General features: G+C 36.4%; 1 protein-coding gene across 3 annotated transcripts; it reads right to left on the bottom strand.

Annotated features, from left to right (window-relative positions):
- Positions 1–733: 733 nt before the first annotated feature.
- On the bottom strand, positions 734–11,039 carry psmb7 (proteasome 20S subunit beta 7). 3 transcript variants are annotated; one of them, XM_021468901.2, is made up of 9 exons: positions 10,882–10,949; positions 8,854–8,947; positions 8,678–8,775; positions 8,450–8,590; positions 6,622–6,737; positions 5,564–5,622; positions 3,796–3,947; positions 1,232–1,258; positions 736–956 (listed from the first exon to the last, which is right to left on the bottom strand). In XM_021468901.2, the coding sequence occupies exons 1-9, from the start codon at positions 10,941–10,943 to the stop codon at positions 845–847; spliced, it is 861 nt and encodes a 286-aa protein (XP_021324576.1). In that variant the 5' UTR covers positions 10,944–10,949; the 3' UTR covers positions 736–844. The 3 variants fall into 3 exon arrangements, with proteins under 3 accessions (NP_001039029.2, XP_021324576.1, XP_073791051.1); NM_001045564.2 differs by lacking the exon at positions 1,232–1,258 and having other exon boundaries at positions 734–956; positions 10,882–11,039; XM_073934950.1 differs by lacking the exons at positions 8,450–8,590; positions 8,678–8,775; positions 8,854–8,947; positions 10,882–10,949 and adding an exon at positions 7,909–7,950.
- Positions 11,040–21,349: the final 10,310 nt, after the last annotated feature.

Genomic DNA, 21,349 nt, shown 5'->3' with positions numbered 1-21,349 from the left:
TATACTTTGCATAAAAACATTATAAATATATGTTGCACAACATAAATAAAACAGATTTTAATACGAATTTTAGCAAACAAACACCCTTAATGTGTTTATTCCTTAAGATGTCCATGGTAATGTTTACTGTCACTGTTTCATTTAGGGAAACTCCTGAGGTAAATAAGTCATATCTATGAACTTTAATAATAAATCTAAATAAAATGCAGCGCTTCCCACCTTCAGTCGCAATGACTTCTGGGACTTCCAGAGCAAGTTCGGCGCTCAAGTCTGCATCGGTGCGTCCTCGATATCAAGAACACATCCGGGAAGTTTCACGCGTCCTCCGTACTTGCGGTCTTGAGTATTAGAACTAAACTTTGGCAGCTGATGATGACGTTTCACGAGAACACGAGGACGCAAGACCACTGAAGAACGCATATTGAGAAACAGCCAAAATGTAGCATTAGTTTCATGTTCTCAGCTGACAGCAGTGTCACCTGGTGTGGTCTTCTGCTGCTGTAACCCATCCGCCTTAAGGTTGGATGTGTTGTGTTCAGAGATGCTCTTCTGCATACCTCGGTTGTAATGAGTGGTTATTTGAGTTACTGTTGCATAACATTTTCAGCTCAAAATATAAAGTTAAACCATATTTTTATATAGTAAATATGCACAAAATTACCCCAAAATGAATGATCCGCAACATTTACAAAATTGAGGGTACAGCAAAAAGCTCAAGCAAAGTCAACAAGCATCAACTCGCAACTTCTTTTATTGTACATAGTGAAAAAGTAAACCTCCACATAAGACTTGTGGGACAATGGTTAACAGGGGAAACTAATTAAAGCGTGATGGTTTGAGTCCTTCAGGAGGTGTCCATGGTCTGAACGCTCTCCTCCACCATATCCAGGTTCAGAGGAGTCACAGCCTTCGACAAAACCCCAGTGGTGCCATGCTTGTACCTGTAACTTCCGGTTCTATGGAGAATGCACAAAATACAGTCAAAATATAGTTCACGCAAAAAAAAAAAAATAAATAAAATAAATAAATAATGCTTCACACACCACTCTGATAAAACGATATCATTCCAAACCTAAGACACGTGTAAAGATGCTAGCAGGAGATTGTAAAAGACAAATGAACACACAGCTTGTCAGTGGGAAACACTCCTCTACTTCAAACTCAAACGTGATTAGTCAAACACATGCAGGTTACAGTTTTGTCGAGACCTATTAACACACAAGTTACTCACACAGGACGTCCATCAAGCTTATCCTCCCTTAAAAGGCAACAGTGATGCGTGAGTTTTTCGTTTTGTCAAGTCTCTGATTAGTATATCATGCAAACAAGTGGCAGCCTGTTATTTATTCATTCATTTTCCTTCAGCTTAGTCCCTTTATTAATCAGGGGTCACCACAGCAGAATGAACTGCTAACTAGTGATATGCGATACCACTGGTTTCCTATCCTATCCGATACCAAGTAAAAAAAAGGCTAAAATCGGTGATACCGATCCGAAACTTTGCCTAAAAATGACTGGAAAATTAAAGTAACAAGTAGTGCACTTCAAAATGTCACTTTATACTGAATACGAGACAAATTACAGGTTATTCTTGTTTATTGATGAGGAATTATCATACAAAAAAAAAAGCCAACTAACATATTTATTGACAGCATTTGAGCATATATATATCTTAATATAAAACCATAAACATTCACACCTTTTAGTTCAAAAACCTAAAGGCTTGTGCACACCGAGACGTTTTTTGCTCGCGTTTCCCGTCGACGTTTAACGCCTCGTAACTAACTAAAGGGCGTGAATGTGATTGTGCACACCAACGCGCAAAACATCAGACACAAAAGCGTCATTTTTAAAAAAACGCCTCATGCTCATTTTTTTGTTTTGACGCATGGCGTCAAAACCTTCTCCACCAATCAGATTGGCACTTTTGTTCACGTGCACTGAGCTGCTGAAATTACCATAAACAGCACTTGGAGGCGCTCAAGCGCAAACCTGTCAATGCGAGCCCACATTGAAGAAGATGCCCAGAGGCGATATGAACATGGAGATGTTTATTGCGCTGGTGAACAGTAATTATTTTTTCACCGCTAGAGCTTGGAGCTGCTGCTTGAACCATCCATGCTTGTTCGAGTCACCAGTAAATTTAACAACATGCGTGTGACTGAACTTCCGCTCCTCCATTCTTCCATGTGTTATAACCGGGTGTCAGAAGCTCATAGTTGTGCAGCACCATCTAACATCAAAAGAGTGATTTAGCATACTCTTCTGCTTGACGCCAGTGAAAAGCGCTTGGGTTTGAACACTGAAAAACGTCTCTTAAAATGCTGACGATAAACACAAGCAAAAAAACGTTGCGGTGTGTAGGAGCCTTTAGCCCATAAAATACAGCCACATCGCCACATTTTCTCCCTCTGTACCTGGATAGTTCCTGCCTGCTGCACCTAAGGACTCTGCAAGCAATGTATGTCTTGCCCCATAGATATATACATTAGATGTCGCCTACCCTGTTGTTGTCTATCGGAAGGAATGAGTCAATAGAGCCGCCATTTTGGAACAGGGTAGTGCTCCTTTGAAATGAATGCGGGACCAAGATACAGTGGAGGACTGTGGCCATCCAAAGCCAGAGATATACACATATATCTATGTCGGGAGTTTTCCTGGATGTTAGTATGCATTTTTTTTATTACGAAAATTTTAATTTGACATCACTTTTCTACATTGATCAGTGATCGCACTCGTTCACTAACCGACAATAATACAAGTTTCTGGCACAGCAGCATCTCGTTGTCATATTTCTTTTGCATTGTTTGCTGATTTTATTAAACAAAACTAGCATAAGCCGAGTATTTAGTGTGAGCTGGAGCTACTTTGCCTCATGGTGAATGCAGTAAGTGACTGTATGATCATCAATAACGTTACTTTAGCACAAAAGTTCAGAACGTACAAAAACGTAAAAAACTTAATCTTACCTATGAAATGTTCTGCCTTTGTGCTTTGTTTTCTTTGTTTGCTTGTTACTACACCCGTAGACAGCGTTAAAGTCCCGCATCTTCACGTAATAACACTGTCTTGTCTAGTGCGGTTGAATGACATTTGTCCTGGGAGCACTGTTCCAATGTGGGAGCGCTATTGACACATGCTCAGGGTACCTATGCGATATCTAGTGTATATATCTATGGTCTTGCCCTAGCAGCAGCTGTGCCTCTCCTTTTCTCCTCCTCTGACCGCCTAGTTATGACGCAGTCATATCCTGTCTTGTGATTTATATGTAGGTGTTTGATTAGGTAAGGGGTTTTACCACAGTACCTCACTGTTTTGTTAGTTCTGACCGAGTTGGCATTATTCAGATAAACTATGGTAATTGTGGTCACATTACACTGTATTTTATTTCCAATAAACTACATATCTGCACCAAATTACTGAAATATCGATATTTTGATAAGATAAACGATTCTAGAACACAAAAAGCTGGTATCGGAGATATTGATATTTTAGTATCGATCCGCACATCACTACTGCTAACTTATCCAGCATACATTTTACACAGCGGATGCCCTTCCAACTGCAACCCAGCACCGGGAAACATCCATACACACTCATCCACATTCATACACTACGGCCAATTTAGCTAACTCAATTCCCCTATAGCGTATGTCTTTGGACTGGGGAGAAACAGGAGAGGATGGTATGAATGCAGTGAATAGTATTAATCACACAGACCGCATGCTATTCTGCAGGTCACTGTGCAAATGCATAGTTTAGATGTGCTGTTCTTCCGCTAGTCTGGACACTCACCTGACACCCTTCTTGTTGGCAATGTCGTGAGGTCTAAGGTAATCCACCTTCCCTTTGGTGATCACACACACGTCAATGTTACTGCCTGAGCCCAAGTCATTGAAGATACCAGCCGCAATCGCATCCCGGACCAGACTCTTGGCATCTTCCTCCTGATTGACACAAAACACTGGGTCATGCCAAGGCTTTTTAGGACACTTTAAAAACAAGGTTTCTGCATTTTCATCAGGTCGAATTTAAGACTTTAATCACAATTATAAATGAAACAAGGACTAACTGCTAAGGATTTTTTTCAATGGCCTAGTGGGGCAAGCAGAAAAGTCTTTTTCTTGCCCCATCAAAAAAAGAAAAAAAAGAAAAAGAAAATAAAAATAAAAAGGCATTTCCTAGCCACATTTTAAGTGACAAAACAAGCATTTTTTTTCCTCTACAGATTTTCTTACAAAAAAACGTTAAAAAGAAATGATGATAAACTAAATATAAATATATTTACATAGACATGGGAACATTAGGACTCATTTAAAATGATTTAAGACCTACAAGACCTTCTTTCAGTGAATTTAAGAGTTTTAGGCCTAAAATTTTAGATTAGAAATTTAGGTCACTTTACAATAAGGTTCATTAGTTAATGTTAATTAATGCAATTACTAACATGAACGAACAATGAACAATACAACTACTACGGTATTTGTTCATGTTAGCTAATGAAAATACAGTAGTTCATTGTTAGTTCATGTTAACTCATGGTGCATTAAATAATGTTAACAAGCATGGACTTGGATGTTAATAATGCATTAGAAAATGTTCAATTATGATTAATAAATGCTGCACATGTGTTGTTCATGATTAGTTCATGTTAGTAAATGCATTAACAAATGAACCTTATTGTAAAGTGTTACCGAAATTTAAGACATCTTACGACTATTTAGGACCCCGCGGACACCCTGTAAAAAGGACAATGTATTCATTTTTATTGGCTCACGTCACAATGTTTGTCTCATTTCTAATCGCAAGACAGTAACTTAAGATTTAAACTAGTGAAAGAACACCACAAAATAAAAAATACACTTTAAAATAAGGTTGTATTAATGTATTCATTTACAAACATTAACAAGTAATGAACACCACATTTATTACAGTATTTATTAATCATCTTTGTTACCGTAATGAAAATAAAGTTGTTCATGATGATTTAGTGCATAATGCGAATTAAAATTTTTATAATGCATTAATAAATATTGAACTATGATTAATAAATGCTGTATTAGTATCGTTTATTCTTAGTTCACATCAGTAAATAGATTTACTAGCATTAACTTATCCAACATTACTGTAAAGTGTGACCAAAAGAAAATTATAACCCATTTAAAATTATTCACGACCTACAATCCAATATTTTAGGTTATTTATTACTATATGACTAATTTGAAAAATCTGCACTGGCTTACTGTCAGTTTTCAAATAAATTTTTAAATCCGCATGCTTGCGTACAAGGCCTTGAATGGTCTAGCACCACAACATTTATCTGAGCTTTTAATCCTGTTCTCGACTCTCATGTGCTTGACTATCATCTGATGCTGGTCTTTTAATTGCTGACAATGCAGCTAAAATCTATGATGGATTGGGCATTCTCTTCATTGGCGCCTAAATTGTAAAAGTCCTTTTTTTCTGTTCAGCTAAGATGTAATAAAACACCTTTAACCTTTCGTAGCTTATAATGCATTTTATTCATAAAACAACAACATGTAAATGCACATGAGAATTGTACCTCCATGTCGGGCCTGTAGCGATCCTCAAAGACTGCCATCGCTGCCAGAGATCCAGACCCTGATGAGACAAAACACATGCCAATTAAAAAAAAAAAAAAAAAAAAAAAAAAAAAATATATATATATATATATATATATATATATATATATATACACACACACACACACACACACACACACACACACACACACACACACACACACACACACACACACACACACACACACACACACACACACACACACACACACACACACACACACACACACACACACATACATACATATACATATATATATATACATATACATATATATATATACATACACATATATATATATATATATATATATATATATATATATATATATATATATATATATATATATATTTTTTTTTTTTTTATATATATAACTGGACAATTTGCATCTTTCATGCATTTCAAAAGAAAATTATAAATAAACATGTAAATCCAGCAGCTCTGTCGGATCTCTCATGCAGAGTAGACAAATAAACAATAGCCATCATATAGCAAAGAATATATATTTTTTTACTGTTTTAACAACGAAATACATATTCTTACACAGATGAAATTCAATATATAAGATATTTCACAATATAATTCTGATATTTGTGAATATCTGCAGAAAAGATGAAAAAACGAAACAAAAAGGGATATATGCAAGAATCAATGGTGCTGTGATGTCACATGACAATCTTGACATGTCACTTTGGGAATTTTAAAGAGAAGCGTTCTAAATAACGGTCACCATTAAAAAAAAACTCAAAGTTGAGTCAGCTGGAGTATTTTTTTTAACCTGTGCATAAAAGGGTTAACAATAAACCAGCATATTTTGCATTAACGGTTTTAAATGAATGTTTGTATTAAAAGTCTTGTAAAGCCAGTCAGTCTGATATCAAAACTTGTAAAGCAGGCAGTCCAACATCTTTCATTTCTTGGCACCAACAAAAGCATTTCTGAAACACACTATCTCCCCCTTTTGGTAGATATGGAAAACGCTTCATGTGCATGTGTATGTACGCTAGTGTGACTCACCCATGGTGACGTAGGGCAGCTTGTCTGTTGATCCGTGTGGATAGATGCTGTATAAGTGTGGGCCGGTGCAATCGACACCTCCAAGAACTAATGCAGCACCGATGTAACCCTGATACCTGCATACATGAACACATGGTAGACTCATCAATAATACATATTTCAATGTTTTTGAAAAGAGCTTCTGTCCATGTAGGCTGTTTATTTGATCAGAATTATAGAGTAAAAAGTTTAATAATGTGATTTTGAAAAATATAAACACTTTTAAAAAAATATTTTCAATGATATATTAAACTTGTATTATTCATTCAATTTCTTTTCGGCTTAGTCCCTTTATTTATTTTACGCAGTGGATGCCCTTACAGTTACAACCAATCACTGGGAAACACCCATACGCACTTATTCACACACATACACTACGAACAATTTAGCTTACCCAATTCACCTATAACATGTCTTTGGACTGAGGGAAACCTGAGCACCCGGAGGAAACCCACGCGAACACAGGGAGAACATGAAAACTTGTATTATATTTATATTATAATTATATTTATTTCTATAATGCAAAGATAAATTTTCAGCATCATTCTTTCACTCAATGTCACATGATCTTTCAGAAATCATTTTAACTTCCCAATTTCCTATAAATAATAATAATAATTTTAAAAATCTAAACAGTCAACAATAAGAGTTCACATTGGTTCAGTTTTGTAAAAACCTCTCTTTATCAACTACTCTTTCTGAATTATAAAACATTATTATATTTAATTTACAACATATTATAACATTTAAATAATAATAAAAAATATTAATGTGTAACACTTTAAATGACCTTACGAATACTTTGAACAATTTAGTTAAAAAAAAATTTATTATCTTCCAGGATTAAAAGCTTTTTTTATTTTTTATCTATCTTTCTATAAACATTTGTGGTCATTTATGATGATTTTCATGGAAATGTTAAGCATTAAAGCTGTTTTTAATGTTTATAATAGTAAGAAATGTTTCTAAATGCATTTTAGAAACATTTCTGATCATGTGACACTGAAGATTGGAGTAAAAATTCTGAAAAATCAGCTGTGAATCACAGCAACAAGTTACATGTGAAATCATACAGAAAAATTATAATAAAATAATAAGAAAACATAATAAAAATTTTAATTGCATTTTATTTATATCATCAAATAAGGCTCTTAAGGCTTCTTACAGAAACATTTAAATATCATAATTCCAAACGTTTTAATCTGTATTGCACATGCACAAAAAAAAACCAAAAACATGTTTTGTCACCTGAAGAGCATCTGATTAAGATAATAATGTAGATATTAAGAAATGCTTCTTGAGCAGCAAATCAGCATATTAGAACATTTTCAGTCTTCAGTGTCACGTGATCAGGAGTAAGGATGCTGAAATTTATCATTGAATCACAGCAATAAATTACATTTTAAAACATATAGAAAAATCTGAATAAAATGTTGATTTTTTTTTATGTACTGTATTCATACAATACAAGGGACTTTTTTCAGAAACATTTGAAGAGTTTAGATGCAAATACCTCTAAGTGCAATCTAAATATTTTCTTCAAAAATTAGCATTTATCTCAGCTTCCTATGTTTGTGTTCAGTCATTTCAGTTTAAAGGCCATAAAAAGAACACGTATACTTTCCATTAAAGTGAAATTACTGAACCTACACACAAAATGCTCGTTTTAGACAAAAAAAAAATACAAATCAGAAGGCACTAAGAGGTTTTTGCTTTTAAACTCTTCATTTAAACATCAGAATTCTACATTTAAGATCTATATTGCACACGCAGAATAGGTGTTTGTCACCTGAAGAGCATCTGTTTGAGCATGCGGTTTGCTGTGGCGACTCGTGGCAGACGACCGGTGGACAGAGAATGAAGCTCCAGGTTGGAGGAGATGATCTGTGTGGTCATCTCAGTGTCCGCCGCTGTACCTGCTCCACAACAGCTATGCAACAAATCAGAAAAACATGCAGTGTCATTTGATGTCAGGGATCAAAAACTACAAGCATGCATGACGTGAGTTTATACTCACTAAATGTTGGGAGAGATGTAGTGAATTTTAGAGCAGTTCTTATCAGCGACGATCATTCCTTCAGTTGCACGAGTGTCTGCACCTAAAACAACACCATCCTGAGACAGAAGTGAGACGTGAGTATCTAGTCAAACCTTGGATTTCACACATTAAATTCAACTGTTTTTTTTTCTTACCTTATAAACAATCCCACAGATAGTGGTTCCGGTTTTACGGGCAGCAGGAGAGCTGAAACCCAGTTTAGTGATGTCTGCCTCCAGAAGAGCATTTCTAAAATAGCACAAAGGTTTTATTTTGTTATTTAATCTCTGCTATTTTCTTATGGGTGTTATGCAACAATATGTTTTAGAAATCAATAGTATACAGAAGAATGTCAATAACAAATTCTAAAATCTAAGATCTTTTGACAACTAGTTGACACTTTGCACTTATCACCACTTATTGATTCACACTTATACTGTACATATAAGCATGGTCTGGTATAAGATTCTGACGGTAAGACAACCTTGGATGAAAGTTTTATGGTTTGACAGTATTGTGATTGCTGCTCTAAAATATATTATTTTTAAATGTCTGGGTAAAAAAAAAAAAAAAAAAAAAAAAAAAAACTAAAATTCCTCTTTTGAACACAATTTTGTTGTATTTTGAAAAGGAAATAAAAATAACGGTATAGCAGAAAATGCCGGTGGTTTTAAAACCTTGACTTTTCCAAAGCACGGTAAACCTTGAAAATGGTAATCATTCTATGCCTATGTACATATGTATCTTTGTGTTGTTCATAAAAACAATAAAAAACTTTAGACACAAACAATAAGTGAATTATTTGATTTAGCAGCTACTAAAAGACTCTTTTTATTCATTATACTAATCTGCTCATAAGACATTAAACAGAAATGATTTAACAAATTAAAAATAAACAAAACTTAAGTTCATTTAGATTTTTGTGTACAAACCTGGTACAAACACATGACATCGGGGCTGCAGAGTGTCAGTGTAAAAAAACACTACTAGTAAACTAAAAAAAATAAAAATAAATAAAAAAAATACATTACAAAATTACAAAAAAACTAAATTGTATATTTTATAAATAATATATACATTAGTTTGTGTTTTTACGCAATTAAACGGATTCAAAAGAGCTGGAGCTAATTAAACTGTGTTCAAAATTTTCCTGAGTCATTCACACGGGCCATAACTAAATGGTTCATAATAAAAAAGATGGGTTTGCTCAGCTCTCTATCTTACAAAAATCTGCTCTAAAATGGATAATATCCAACATTAACAAGCAGAAAGCCACTAGTTTTTCCAGTCAGCAAATGTACAACAAGCATTATGTTTTACATTCACGTTGACTGTATGGATCAGATACAGATCTCCTGCTTTCTCACCACTCCTTTATTCACATATATAAATATTCCGGTTTATAAAAGAAACTAAGTCGGGTTAAAGGAAATAATATAAAAGAAATCATAATTTAAAAGACGTACAATAACTTAAGTATTGGATTCATCTGTTCCAAAAAGACCCACCTGTATATGCAACTTAACCTTTCCGTTGAGTAAGTTTTAAATACAAATCAAATGGTTTTTTGACTTAAAATGTATTTATATATGAATGAAACTCACTTTAATTTACACTTTAAAAGTCAGTTTGGTGTAACGTTAATTGAGATACAGACTGTGTGGACGGGGTCCGCAGCCCACCAATAACAAAACATGAACAATGATTTTGTGTTTTACCTTTTAAAACATCAAACTCAAACCGCACCGTGTATTGATTAAATAAAAAAATGTTTTAGGCCAGAACAGAATGAAAAACAAATTAATCCACAGTTTACATGCTCATTTTTGTTGTGAACTTGCATACACACTTTAGGTGTGGGGTCCGCAGTCCAACAATGACAACACATTATCAACACTAACAAAAAAACGTACTCTTTCATATTAATAAACATATATATTTATATATTTTTTTATTTCACACAGAACGCAATGCTAATCATAATGTGTTTTACTTATTAAATCCGCTATTCAAATAAGCTTGAGCAAATTCTCCTGAGTCATTCACACAGGCCGTGGCTCAACCGATCATTAAAATGCCGTTAAACTTGTTTTAAACTCTCGGGCTTTTCGACGAATTAAAAACACAATAATTATCCAACGTCCCCGGCATAATAACAAATGATACAGACGCTTAAAACTCACCTCCTACAGTTTTCGAAACTGAAACCGCCGGGCTGGTACTGGCACACTGAGACGGTCGCCATGATTCTGCGGTCTCGCTTCCGGGAAGCGCTAGACTAGTTTCCCTCTGTGTCACACGTTAGAGCTTCCGCGCTCCGCCTCACATCTATAGGATAAGCAGTGTAGGAACCTATAGAGTAGGAATATATACCGTGTAACACGTGTCTCTGCTTCAGGCGCTCCCGCCAGATCATCCGCATATAGTTTTTATCGAAAGAGTTTACACGACAAAGAAATGTACACATTATAAGCCATTATAAAACGGATGATTTCTCTACTGAAAATAAAAGAGTTGGTTTTGAGTTGTCACGCTTTTATTTCATGGAATATTCTTCTGGATAGGCTTGTTCTCAAATTACATTTGTGTACAGTAAACCTAAACCTGCATATTACCCATTTTATTTCCATAAAGAAGCTATCAAACTGGAGTAAGTTGGTTAGAATCATTGTGAGACAATAATTATTTGCAGTAAAAAAATAAATAAACATCTTTAAAATTGTTTTTATCCCCCTTTTCTTTTTTCTCAGAACTGAGATCATGGTTTTAGAAATACTTGTGTAATATATGCCAAAATATATCTACAAATAACATTTAATATTTGAATATCTATTACCTCCAAGTCCGAGGCCATAGGGCTCCACCGGGAAAATGAGGTTTGCAATATATCCAGGTTGGAGGAAAGTCCTTACCCCATGTGGAGAAGTTGAAGTATTGGGTTTTGTTCCTGAGTGAAGGAAGGATGGAATGTGAGATTGGCAGGCGGATTGGTGCAGCAGCAGCAGTAATGTGGTCCATTGTTGTTAAGAAGGAGCTGAGTTGAGAGGCAAATCTTTACCGGTCAATCTACGTTCCATCACTTATGGTCATGAGCTTTGGGTCATGACCGAAAGGACAAGATCTCGGATACAAGCGGCTGAAATGAGTTTCCTTCTCAAGGTGACAGGGCGCACCCCTATAGATAGAATGAGGAGCTCTGTCACCCGAGAGGAGCTCGGAGTAGAGCCTCTGCTCCTCCACATTGAGAGAAGTCAGCTGAGGTGGCTCTGTTTCGAATGCCTCCTGGACGCCTACCTAGGGAGGTGTTCCAGACATGTCCCACCGGAATTAAGGAGGCCTCAGGGAAGACCCAGGACACGCTGGAGGGTTCTTTCCTAAAACTACTGCCCTCGCGACTCGCCCCAGGAAAATCTTGAAAATGAATGAATGATTTTATTTTTGGAGGTGACTAAATTATTGGTGGGAGCATTTTAATAATCTGTGGATAATGGTGGTGACATGTACCCTCAGTCCATGCTAATTCTACACCCTTGATCTAAAGCACAGGTGTCAAACTCAGTTCCAAAAGGGCCGCAGCTCTGCACAGTTTAGTTCCAACTCTAATTAAACAGACCTGATCAAACTAATTGAGTCCTTCAGGCTTGTTTGAAACCTACAGGTAAGTGTGTTCGAGCAGGGTTGGAACTAAACTGTGCAGGGCTTCGGCCCTCCAGGAATTGAGTTTGACACCGCTGCTCTAAAGACATGCGGTAGCTATAGGTGAATTGAACTAAATCGGCCATAGTGTGAATAAATGATTGGATGTTTCTGGCTGGAAGGGCATCTGCTGTGTAAAACATGTGCTGAATAAGTTAGCGGTTCATTCCGATGTGGCAACCCCTGATGAATAAAGGGACTTAGCCGAAGGAAAATGAATGAATAGTCTAAAATCCATCTAAAAACCAGAGGTTCCGTTCTAGACCACTAGACGGCAGTATATGCTCAACTCAGACCTTCAGAAACCACTGGAAACTACGAGAAAGACTCAAATTTACTCAAAAAATGTGCTAATTAACCCACCCTGATTTGAGACAGAAGGATTCATCAATCATAAATCTGTATTAAGTAATTTTTATAAAACTCCTCACTGCTAATTTGTATTCTTTGTCTGTGTACAAAAACACATTACGCAGAGTTATGACCAGCTATTAAAACAGTTTGATTTTGAAGCAACATTTACGTCACTGTATGACTTGCCGTTACTGTAGCGCAGAAATGCTGAAAGAGAACTGAATTCAATAAAAGAGAAATAAGCACAAAAGACCCCATCAATCTAACGCGCTCCTCATCCACTCCAAGCGAAACAAAGAGCAGCTCAAATGATCCAGCAAGACTGCAGGTCTATGTGATGCGTTTGTGTTTGTATACTGAAACAGAAAGATGACAGATTTCCTTTCACTGGTTCCTTTCGCCGCACATTCTCCCCCTTTTCATTTCAAAGGATACTTTGAATCATAATTACGTTTTTGCATGTTTAGTCCTCTGCAAGAATGTGTGTGAATGAATGCGCGTGTGTCAGATCTGGTCAGTGAGGACATACTTTGGCACGGTTGTCATGGAGACAGTATTCAGTGGGAGGACTCGGAGTTGGCGCTCTTTGCTCGCGCGCGCGCGCGCACATACAGGTGTGTCATCTCGCGGTGCTCTTTATACAGATCTGTGTGTGCCTTAAAGAGATAGTTCACCCAAAATGACGATGTTGCCATTATTTATTCACCCTTCATTTGTTCCAAACATGTTTTATTTTCTTCTTTTAAACACAAATGAGAATATTTTGAAGAAAGCTGGAAACATGTAGCATTGGCTTTAATAGTATTTGTTTTTCCTACTCTGGAAGTCGATGGTTTCAGGTTTTCAGCATTCTTCAAAGAATCTTCCATTGTGATTAAAAGAAAATATAAATTGACAAAGGTTTATAACCACTCGAAAGCGAAGTAAATAATAGGTGAATTTTCATTTTTGGGTGAACTATCCCTTTAATGAGCAGGCAATAACCTCTCTGAGACAAATTCGACTGTGTATAAACAAATTACCATGTTTGTAAATATTCAGGATGCGCGCGCAGTGAGGTGGCTGAAAAAAACAGCGAGGGAATGACATCCGATGCGGTTCAGAGTTTGTTGTTGTCTTAGAAATAAGTTTTATTATTGATCACATAAATATTATTTACATAATGCTTTCAGCATATTATAACAGCACGTCACCCAGTGATAAGCACAGTGATTCGGCAAAATAACGTTAAAATGAGCGGCGTTCATCTGACGGATCCATTTGCGATAGCACCCTCCCAATGAATAATGGATAAGACGAAATGGCCAAGCATCCAGCCAGAATTATACAATCTCATTGTCACTCCAAGTGATTTTACAAGAGAGAAGTTCAAGGCAAGTCTTTATATGCCAACAATGTTGTTCTGTGTGGTCATGTGCAAGAAAAAATCTTCCATGATTACCAGATTCAAAACTATGTAGTGCTAAAAACCGAGGTTCTGCCTAGCCAAAGACAAGGAAAGAGGACAGAGCTGTACAAGGCCTGGGTAATCATCAACAAGCAAAACAACTGCTTTCAGACAGCGAACTAAACCTGCATGGCGGGATTTGTGAACTTACACATAAGGTGAAGTTGGTTTTATATTCCCACATTCGGATTTTTCCAGTCTTTTAATCTTCACTATGCATTGTTGCTGTCGTACTATTATTCTTATGATTACTTTTATTGTTAATTTACAGTTTTAAAATGTGTGCTATGGATTTGTTTAGCTCTTTCGTCAGTGCCAAACTTAAGTTAAATGTGTTTTATAAACGTTACTTACTTACAGTAATGCAACAGCAAATATTAAAACACAGCTCGCTTACGATGCATATAAACTCCTGGCAAGCTCTCATTTTCAGGTTTCTTCTGCTGTAATAAATCAGAATTAATGAGAGCTTCAGGTCATATCTTATGGATGTCAGAGTCAGATCGCTAATTAAACAACATGGGAACCCTTGCATGTGAGCGTGTGTGTCTGTATGGGAGATTTATAGACAGGGCTGATAGGTAAACACAGTCTAACCTTGCTCTGACCCTTCCTCCTGCATGGCACAACATGAAAAAAACATTTAAAAAAATTACATAATTACTGTCTATATAGCATAAAATAGCTTCTATTGCTTTAACATCTACTGTAACAAAACATATTTTATGATTAACTAGGATTTATACAAACACACGTACCCATAAATACACACGATAGTCTCCTCACACAAGAGGAAGACTCCTCTTCCTCTCGGATGTGATGAGCGTTTCTCCCACAAGGAGCTACAGGATGTAAACACACACACACACACACACACACACACACACACACACACACACACACACACACACACACACACACCGGGTTATTGTGGTGTCTTCAGACAATGAAAGCAGTGTTAGGAACATCATGCTCTTCTTGAGGCCTCATCAGTTCAGGCAGAGAGCAGATAAACTGTGTGTACTCCTACAGACTCTCAGAAATAAAGCTTTTATTTGAGGGTTTTTCAGAACAATGCCATTGAAAGAACATTGAATACACTGTAAAACCCAGCAGTCAACTTTATCAAATGAAATGAGTGTTGTTGACTCAAAATTGACTGAAAGTTAACTCTACTCATTTGAAAATGGTTTTGAACTCAGTGTTGAAGGTATTTAGTTAATTAAACACCTCATTACTTCAACTTAAATGGAGTAAGTTCACAGTACACATATAGATTAGTTATGTTTAACACAAATGGTTTGTTACAATCGGTTTCCTCAAACAGTTCAAGTTGACTTTTCTTATAGGGTTACACAGTACTCAGTTGGTTTGAGTTCTCATCATTTATCGGGTTTTACTGTGCTCAAATTGCTTTGTGTACTCAAATGGATAAAGTTCACAGCACTCATTAGGGTTAGTTTTTGACCTTAAATGGTTTGTTGCAATCGGTTTCCTCAAACGGTTTGAGTTACCTTAACTTTTGGGGTTTTACAGTGTAAGTTTAGAGGGAAACATTAGCTTATACAAAGAAAATATGAATGTTTCACGAGTTTCAAATGTTTTTTTATGGAACCATTGATGACAATAAAGAAACTTTATTTGTAGCAGTTGCTCATTTCAAATCTGCCAACCCGACTCTACACCATAACTTTTCAATCCAGATGGACGGGGCAACCATTACTGCATCCAAAATGGTGAAAAGCCTTGGAGTAACGATTGATGACCAACTAAACTTCTCTGACCACATTTCTAGAACTGCTCGATCGTGCAGATTCGCACTCTATAACATCAGAAAGAGCCGACCATTCTTATCTGAACATGCAGCTCAACTCCTTGTTCAAGCCCAAATTCAAAGCTCTGATGTTTGCCTACAAAGTGACTTCTGGCCTTGCTCCTTCTTATCTGCTCTCACTTCTGCAGATCTATGTGCCCTCCAGAAACTTGCGTTCTGTGAATGAACGTCGCCTCGTGGTTCCATCCCTAAGAGGGAAGATATCACTTTCGCGAACGCTCACGCTCAATCTGCCCAGTTGGTGGAATGAACTCCCTAACTGCATCAGAACAGCAGTCACTCGCTATTTTCAAGAAACGACTAAAAACTCAACTATTTAGTCTCCACTTCACTTCCTAATATGCAATTGCCTCTCTGAATATCACACTAACTGTAGCCAAAAAAAAAAAAAAAAAAAAACTAATACTACTAATACTTTCCTTCTTAGACTTTACAGACCTGAAACTTGCCTATAGCGCTTATTCATTGTTGCACTTATAGTTGTGTAAGTTGCTTCCTTGTCCTCATTTGTAAGTCGCTTTGGATAAAAACGTCTGCTAAATGACTAAATGTAAATATAAATGCAAATCAGAAAAGTACAACAGCATATGTGGTTTGTGACTAAAATCACTGTTTTTAGTGGTTAAGATATTTCATCAGTAAACTCTAGCAAACTATTTACATACACTACCTGACAAAAGTTTTGTCGCCTATCCAACTTTTAGGAACAACAAATAATAACTTGACTTCTAGTTGATCATTTGGTATTAGAAGTGGCTTATATAAAAGGCAAAGTCCTCTAGATTACACATATTTTACCAAAATAAAACCTGATCATGCCTTAATTTTGAATGATTTGATTAGGACAGTAAGGTCTGACTTTGCTTAGACAAAAGTCTTGTCAGAAATAATGTACAGTATATATTATAAAGTCATGCTAAAGTCAGTGGAAAAAGAATGAATAATGTGAATGACTCCCATGAGCTTGGAGGACTGCATCCATACATCTCTACGATGACTCAAATCACGTATTAATAAAGTCATCTGAAATGGCAAAGAAAGCGTTCTTGCAGGACTCCCAGAGTTCATCAACATTCTTTGTATTCATCTTCAATGCCTCCTCTATCAAACCCCAGACATGCTCAATAATGTTCGTGTCTGGTGACTGGGCTGGCCAATCCTAGAGCACCTTGACCTTCTTTGCTTTCAGGAACTTTGATGTGGAGGCTGAAATATGAGAAGAAGCGCTATCCTGCTGAAAAATTTGCCCTTTCCTGTGGTTTGTAATGTAATGGGCAGCACAAATGTGCCCATACTGAATTAAACCATGATTTTTCCTTCACCAAACTTGAATGATTTTTGTGAGAATCTTGGGTTCATGCGGGTTCCAGTAGGTCTTCTGATTGGGATGCAGTTCAACAGATGATTGATCAGAAAAATCGACCTTCTGCCACTTTTCCAAATGATCATCTAGAAGTCAAGTTAATTTTTGTTGCTCTTACAACTGGGATTGATGAAAAGATTTTTGTCAGGTAGTGTGTCTATGATGTTTCCCTGGTTCATTTGATGACATATTGGTATAAATTTGATGACATACAGTAGATTCTACAAATAACGCATGCATATTTAGGGCATTTCAGCTGTTTTCCATATATTTAATCAACATGCACTCAAAAAAAAGATTTTTTTAAAGTAACTGTTCAGCCAAAGATGACCCTGATTTACTCACCCCTAGGCCATTTTAGATAATTTTAGAGAGCTTCAAAGTAATCCACAAACACCCTTTCAGAAATAAAAATACAAAAGCTGTTACTGTGGCAGTACTTTTGATAGACAAAAGATTGACATTTATACCTAAAAGATCCACATTTGTGCCTAAAAGTTTCACTTTTGTACTTTTTAGGTATCTTTAAGGTGCAAATGTGGATCCTTTAGGTCAAATGTGTATCGGTTGAAGAGGTACTGCCCCAGTGATGGCTTTTGTTCCTTTATTTCTGAAAGTACACATAAAACCTTACGAAACAGCACTGCAAAAAAATTAAAAATGATTTATTTATTTAGATTTTTTTTCGGCTCTAGTCCAAATATCTAACAATTCTTAAATCAAGAAGCATTTTTTAGACAAGCAAAAATATAGTCTTGTTTTAAGAAATAATGTGTTAAAATTAAGCGAGTTTTTTCTTTAAAACAAGCGAAATAATCTGCCAATAGGGTAAGCAACATAATCTGTTTTTTCCTTCTGACATAATAATATTATGCATGGCATATTATTTTGCTTATTTTTAGAATTGATGTTAATTTTTCCCTCAAGTGCTTATTAATGCCAACTACTAGACAGTTAACCTAAAGGAAATAAATACAGTAGAAGAAGACAAGTTTCATTCAAGTCTGCTATCAAAACATACTTGATCTACTACAGTTAGTTCTAACACATTTTTCAAACACTCCAATTCATGACATCAAACCATGTTTCAGACTTTTAAAATGCTCAATCGAGACACCAGTTTACATTTCACGAATCAAATAGCAATGTTTGCAAGGCAAGAAAGGCTAAGGTGCAGGGCACATGCCCTTTTTGTCCTTACCTTCCATCTGAAGGGCCTTTTTTGAGGAGATGTTTACTTCGTCTTCAATATATCAACTATTGGTCACCTTTTACGCCAGTCTGTCAGATATTTAGACAATAAAAGGTAATAAAAAGGAGCTTCTGGCCACAACATTGGCTTCCTCCACATAACTTGGACAAGTAAAACTTCAGGACATTATAATCAGTGGTGGAAAGAGTACTGAAAAATCATTCTCAAGGTAAAGTACCATGACTTGGCCAAAAATGTAGTGCAAGTAGAGTGAAAGTATCTGCGGCATGAGTAAAAAGTAGCCCTTTTAAAAGTACTCAAGAGTAATGAGTAGTGAGTGTCACACTGGGAAAAGTAGATGATTTTACATGCGGTTTGTGCATGTGTGAAAACGTAACATTTTGTTGTTCATTTAGTGATTGTTTAGGGCTGTTGGAGTTTGCATGTTCTCCCCGTTTTGGCATTTGTTTCCTCCGGGTGTTACAGTTTCCCCCACAGCCCAAAGACTATATTGACCATAAAATGGTTTTAAAAAGTAAAAACTGCTTTTATTCTAGCTGAAATAAAACAAATAAGACTTTCTCCAGAAGAAAACATATTATCAGACATACTAAGAAAATTTCCTTGCTCTGTGAAACTTCATTTGAGAAATATTTGAAAAAGGAATTCACAGGAGGGCGAATCATTTTGACTTTAACTGTACATTTAGGATGTAGTATAGAGGAAATACCAACCTACATCACATGTGACGTCACACGGGTTCCCTGTTGCAAAAGGAGACCAGTTGCAATAGCAAACATGTTGTGTTGTGTGGTAGGATGCCAAATTCCAAAGTCCAAAAACAAAAAAACTTAACTTTTACCTTACACCACACTGCTTTTAATGCCAACCGCAGTTGTCTTTGGCTAAAAGGGAGCTGAATGAAGTGAGGACCCAATTAAAAATGCTGGACTCTGCAGTTCTTGTTTCATAACAGGTAAGTTCATGCTATGCTGAATCACACATTACTCATTTTTGATTTGAGCAATGATTTCAGCAAAAACAGTTACAGACACTGAATGCTTAGAATGAAACGAAAAAGTGTAAGTTCACATATCCTGCCGTCAGAATGCAGTTGTTTTGCTTGTTGATGATTACCCAGGCCTTGTACAGCTCTGTCTTCTTTCCTTGTCTTTGGCTAGGCAGAACCTCTGTATTTTCTCGGAATTTTCTCAAGTTCTTTGTTTAGATCAGAAACTGTTGCATGAGGAAAGCAGTATGTCATTGTTGATCTGCTCCTGAAATTCTTGATTATTGAATCTCCTACGACTAGTGTTCTTATCTCAGGTGTGATCGGAGCAGAATGCCGCTGTCTAGTCGGCCTTGAGCCTCTGTTCCATGCAGAATTAGTTGCTGAATCATGCGATCTCTGTCTGACAGCATTTGGGGATTCTTCACCCATATTACTCAAAACTTCATATCTGTTCTGAAGCTGTGTTTGAGTCAGAGCTGTATTTGGGGTAGAAGACACTAATGCGGCAGCGTATGATCTGACCCCACGAGTACCCTTTGGTCTCGCACCTTGTTTATGCCAATGCTCATTTCCAACAGTTCTATTCTGTTTTTCTGTGCTCAAAACAGTAGCAGGAACAGATTTATGGGACTCACCGGCTGTGTGCTGAGAGGATCCACAATGAAGCTGAAGTTCTGGTCTGATCGCAAGCAACTTTAGTTTCAAGAACTGCAATTCTTTGTAGAAGTTTGTGGCAGTTTGTACAGCAGTGAGAATCTGAATTAATCCCATCCAGAGGCATTTTCACAGCCGTGTTTTCCCGTCTCCGGAATGTAAGCAGCTGGTAGGAGGAGGATTGTTTCAACGGTAATTCCCTTCTTGTTAGTAAAGCTATATTCCAGAAAGTTTGTAGAATCGATGTTGATCTTCAAGCCGTGTTGTTTGAGCACTGTGCTGATAGGCTCAAGTTAAAATTAGGGTATAAGATATAAAAGCAAGAGTGCAAAGAACGGAGCAGTAGGCAAAGACGTACGAACAGTAGCAAAGCAGGAAGTACAATCCAGTAGTACGATATATTGCACCAAAATATATAGCGATTAACGATATTGTTGTCATTAAGACCATTTTATGCCACTCAACAACGCCAGAATGACAATATAATAGGACCACAATGAAAGCACACTCTTCCAAAGAACACATCATATTTTAGTCTGAAGAATATTTAATTTAATTATAGTCATTTTAACAATTTATTAACGAGGCATTAAAATCAAAATGTGAAAAGGCACATCCTACATAAATAATAATAAATGTAACAAAAAAGTGCAAGGTAAAGAGTAACAGAGGCTGCGATATCTGCTTCCAGATCAATTTTCAGCTGTCAGACACCCACATGAAAATATAGTATAGTATAGAGATGTTGCACAATCAGCTAAAATGTTGCTAGAAATTATTTTTATGTATGGCCGATATATCACCAAAAATAAGTGAGGTCATGTCCATGTGTTGTGTGATAAGTTGATATATTGATTATTGTGACAGGTCATGCTAGAATATTTGTTTGTTAGACAGTAACCCATGTAATGAATTAAGTGCTTGAGTCGCTCATGGGTCAACGTGATCTCTCATCTCTCACAAGGACGATGGCTAATCTCATCACATCCCGTCAAATGATGCAATCGCCGACCAGATAACGACAGGATAACAGCTATGGCCAACCCGAACTCCAATCCATTTAACATCTCAAACCTGAGTGCTACACATTGATTTAATC

Source organism: Danio rerio, chromosome 21 (assembly GCF_049306965.1).
Source record: "Danio rerio strain Tuebingen ecotype United States chromosome 21, GRCz12tu, whole genome shotgun sequence".
Taxonomy (NCBI): Eukaryota; Metazoa; Chordata; class Actinopteri; order Cypriniformes; family Danionidae; genus Danio; species Danio rerio.
This window is presented reverse-complemented; position numbering and strand designations above follow the sequence as displayed.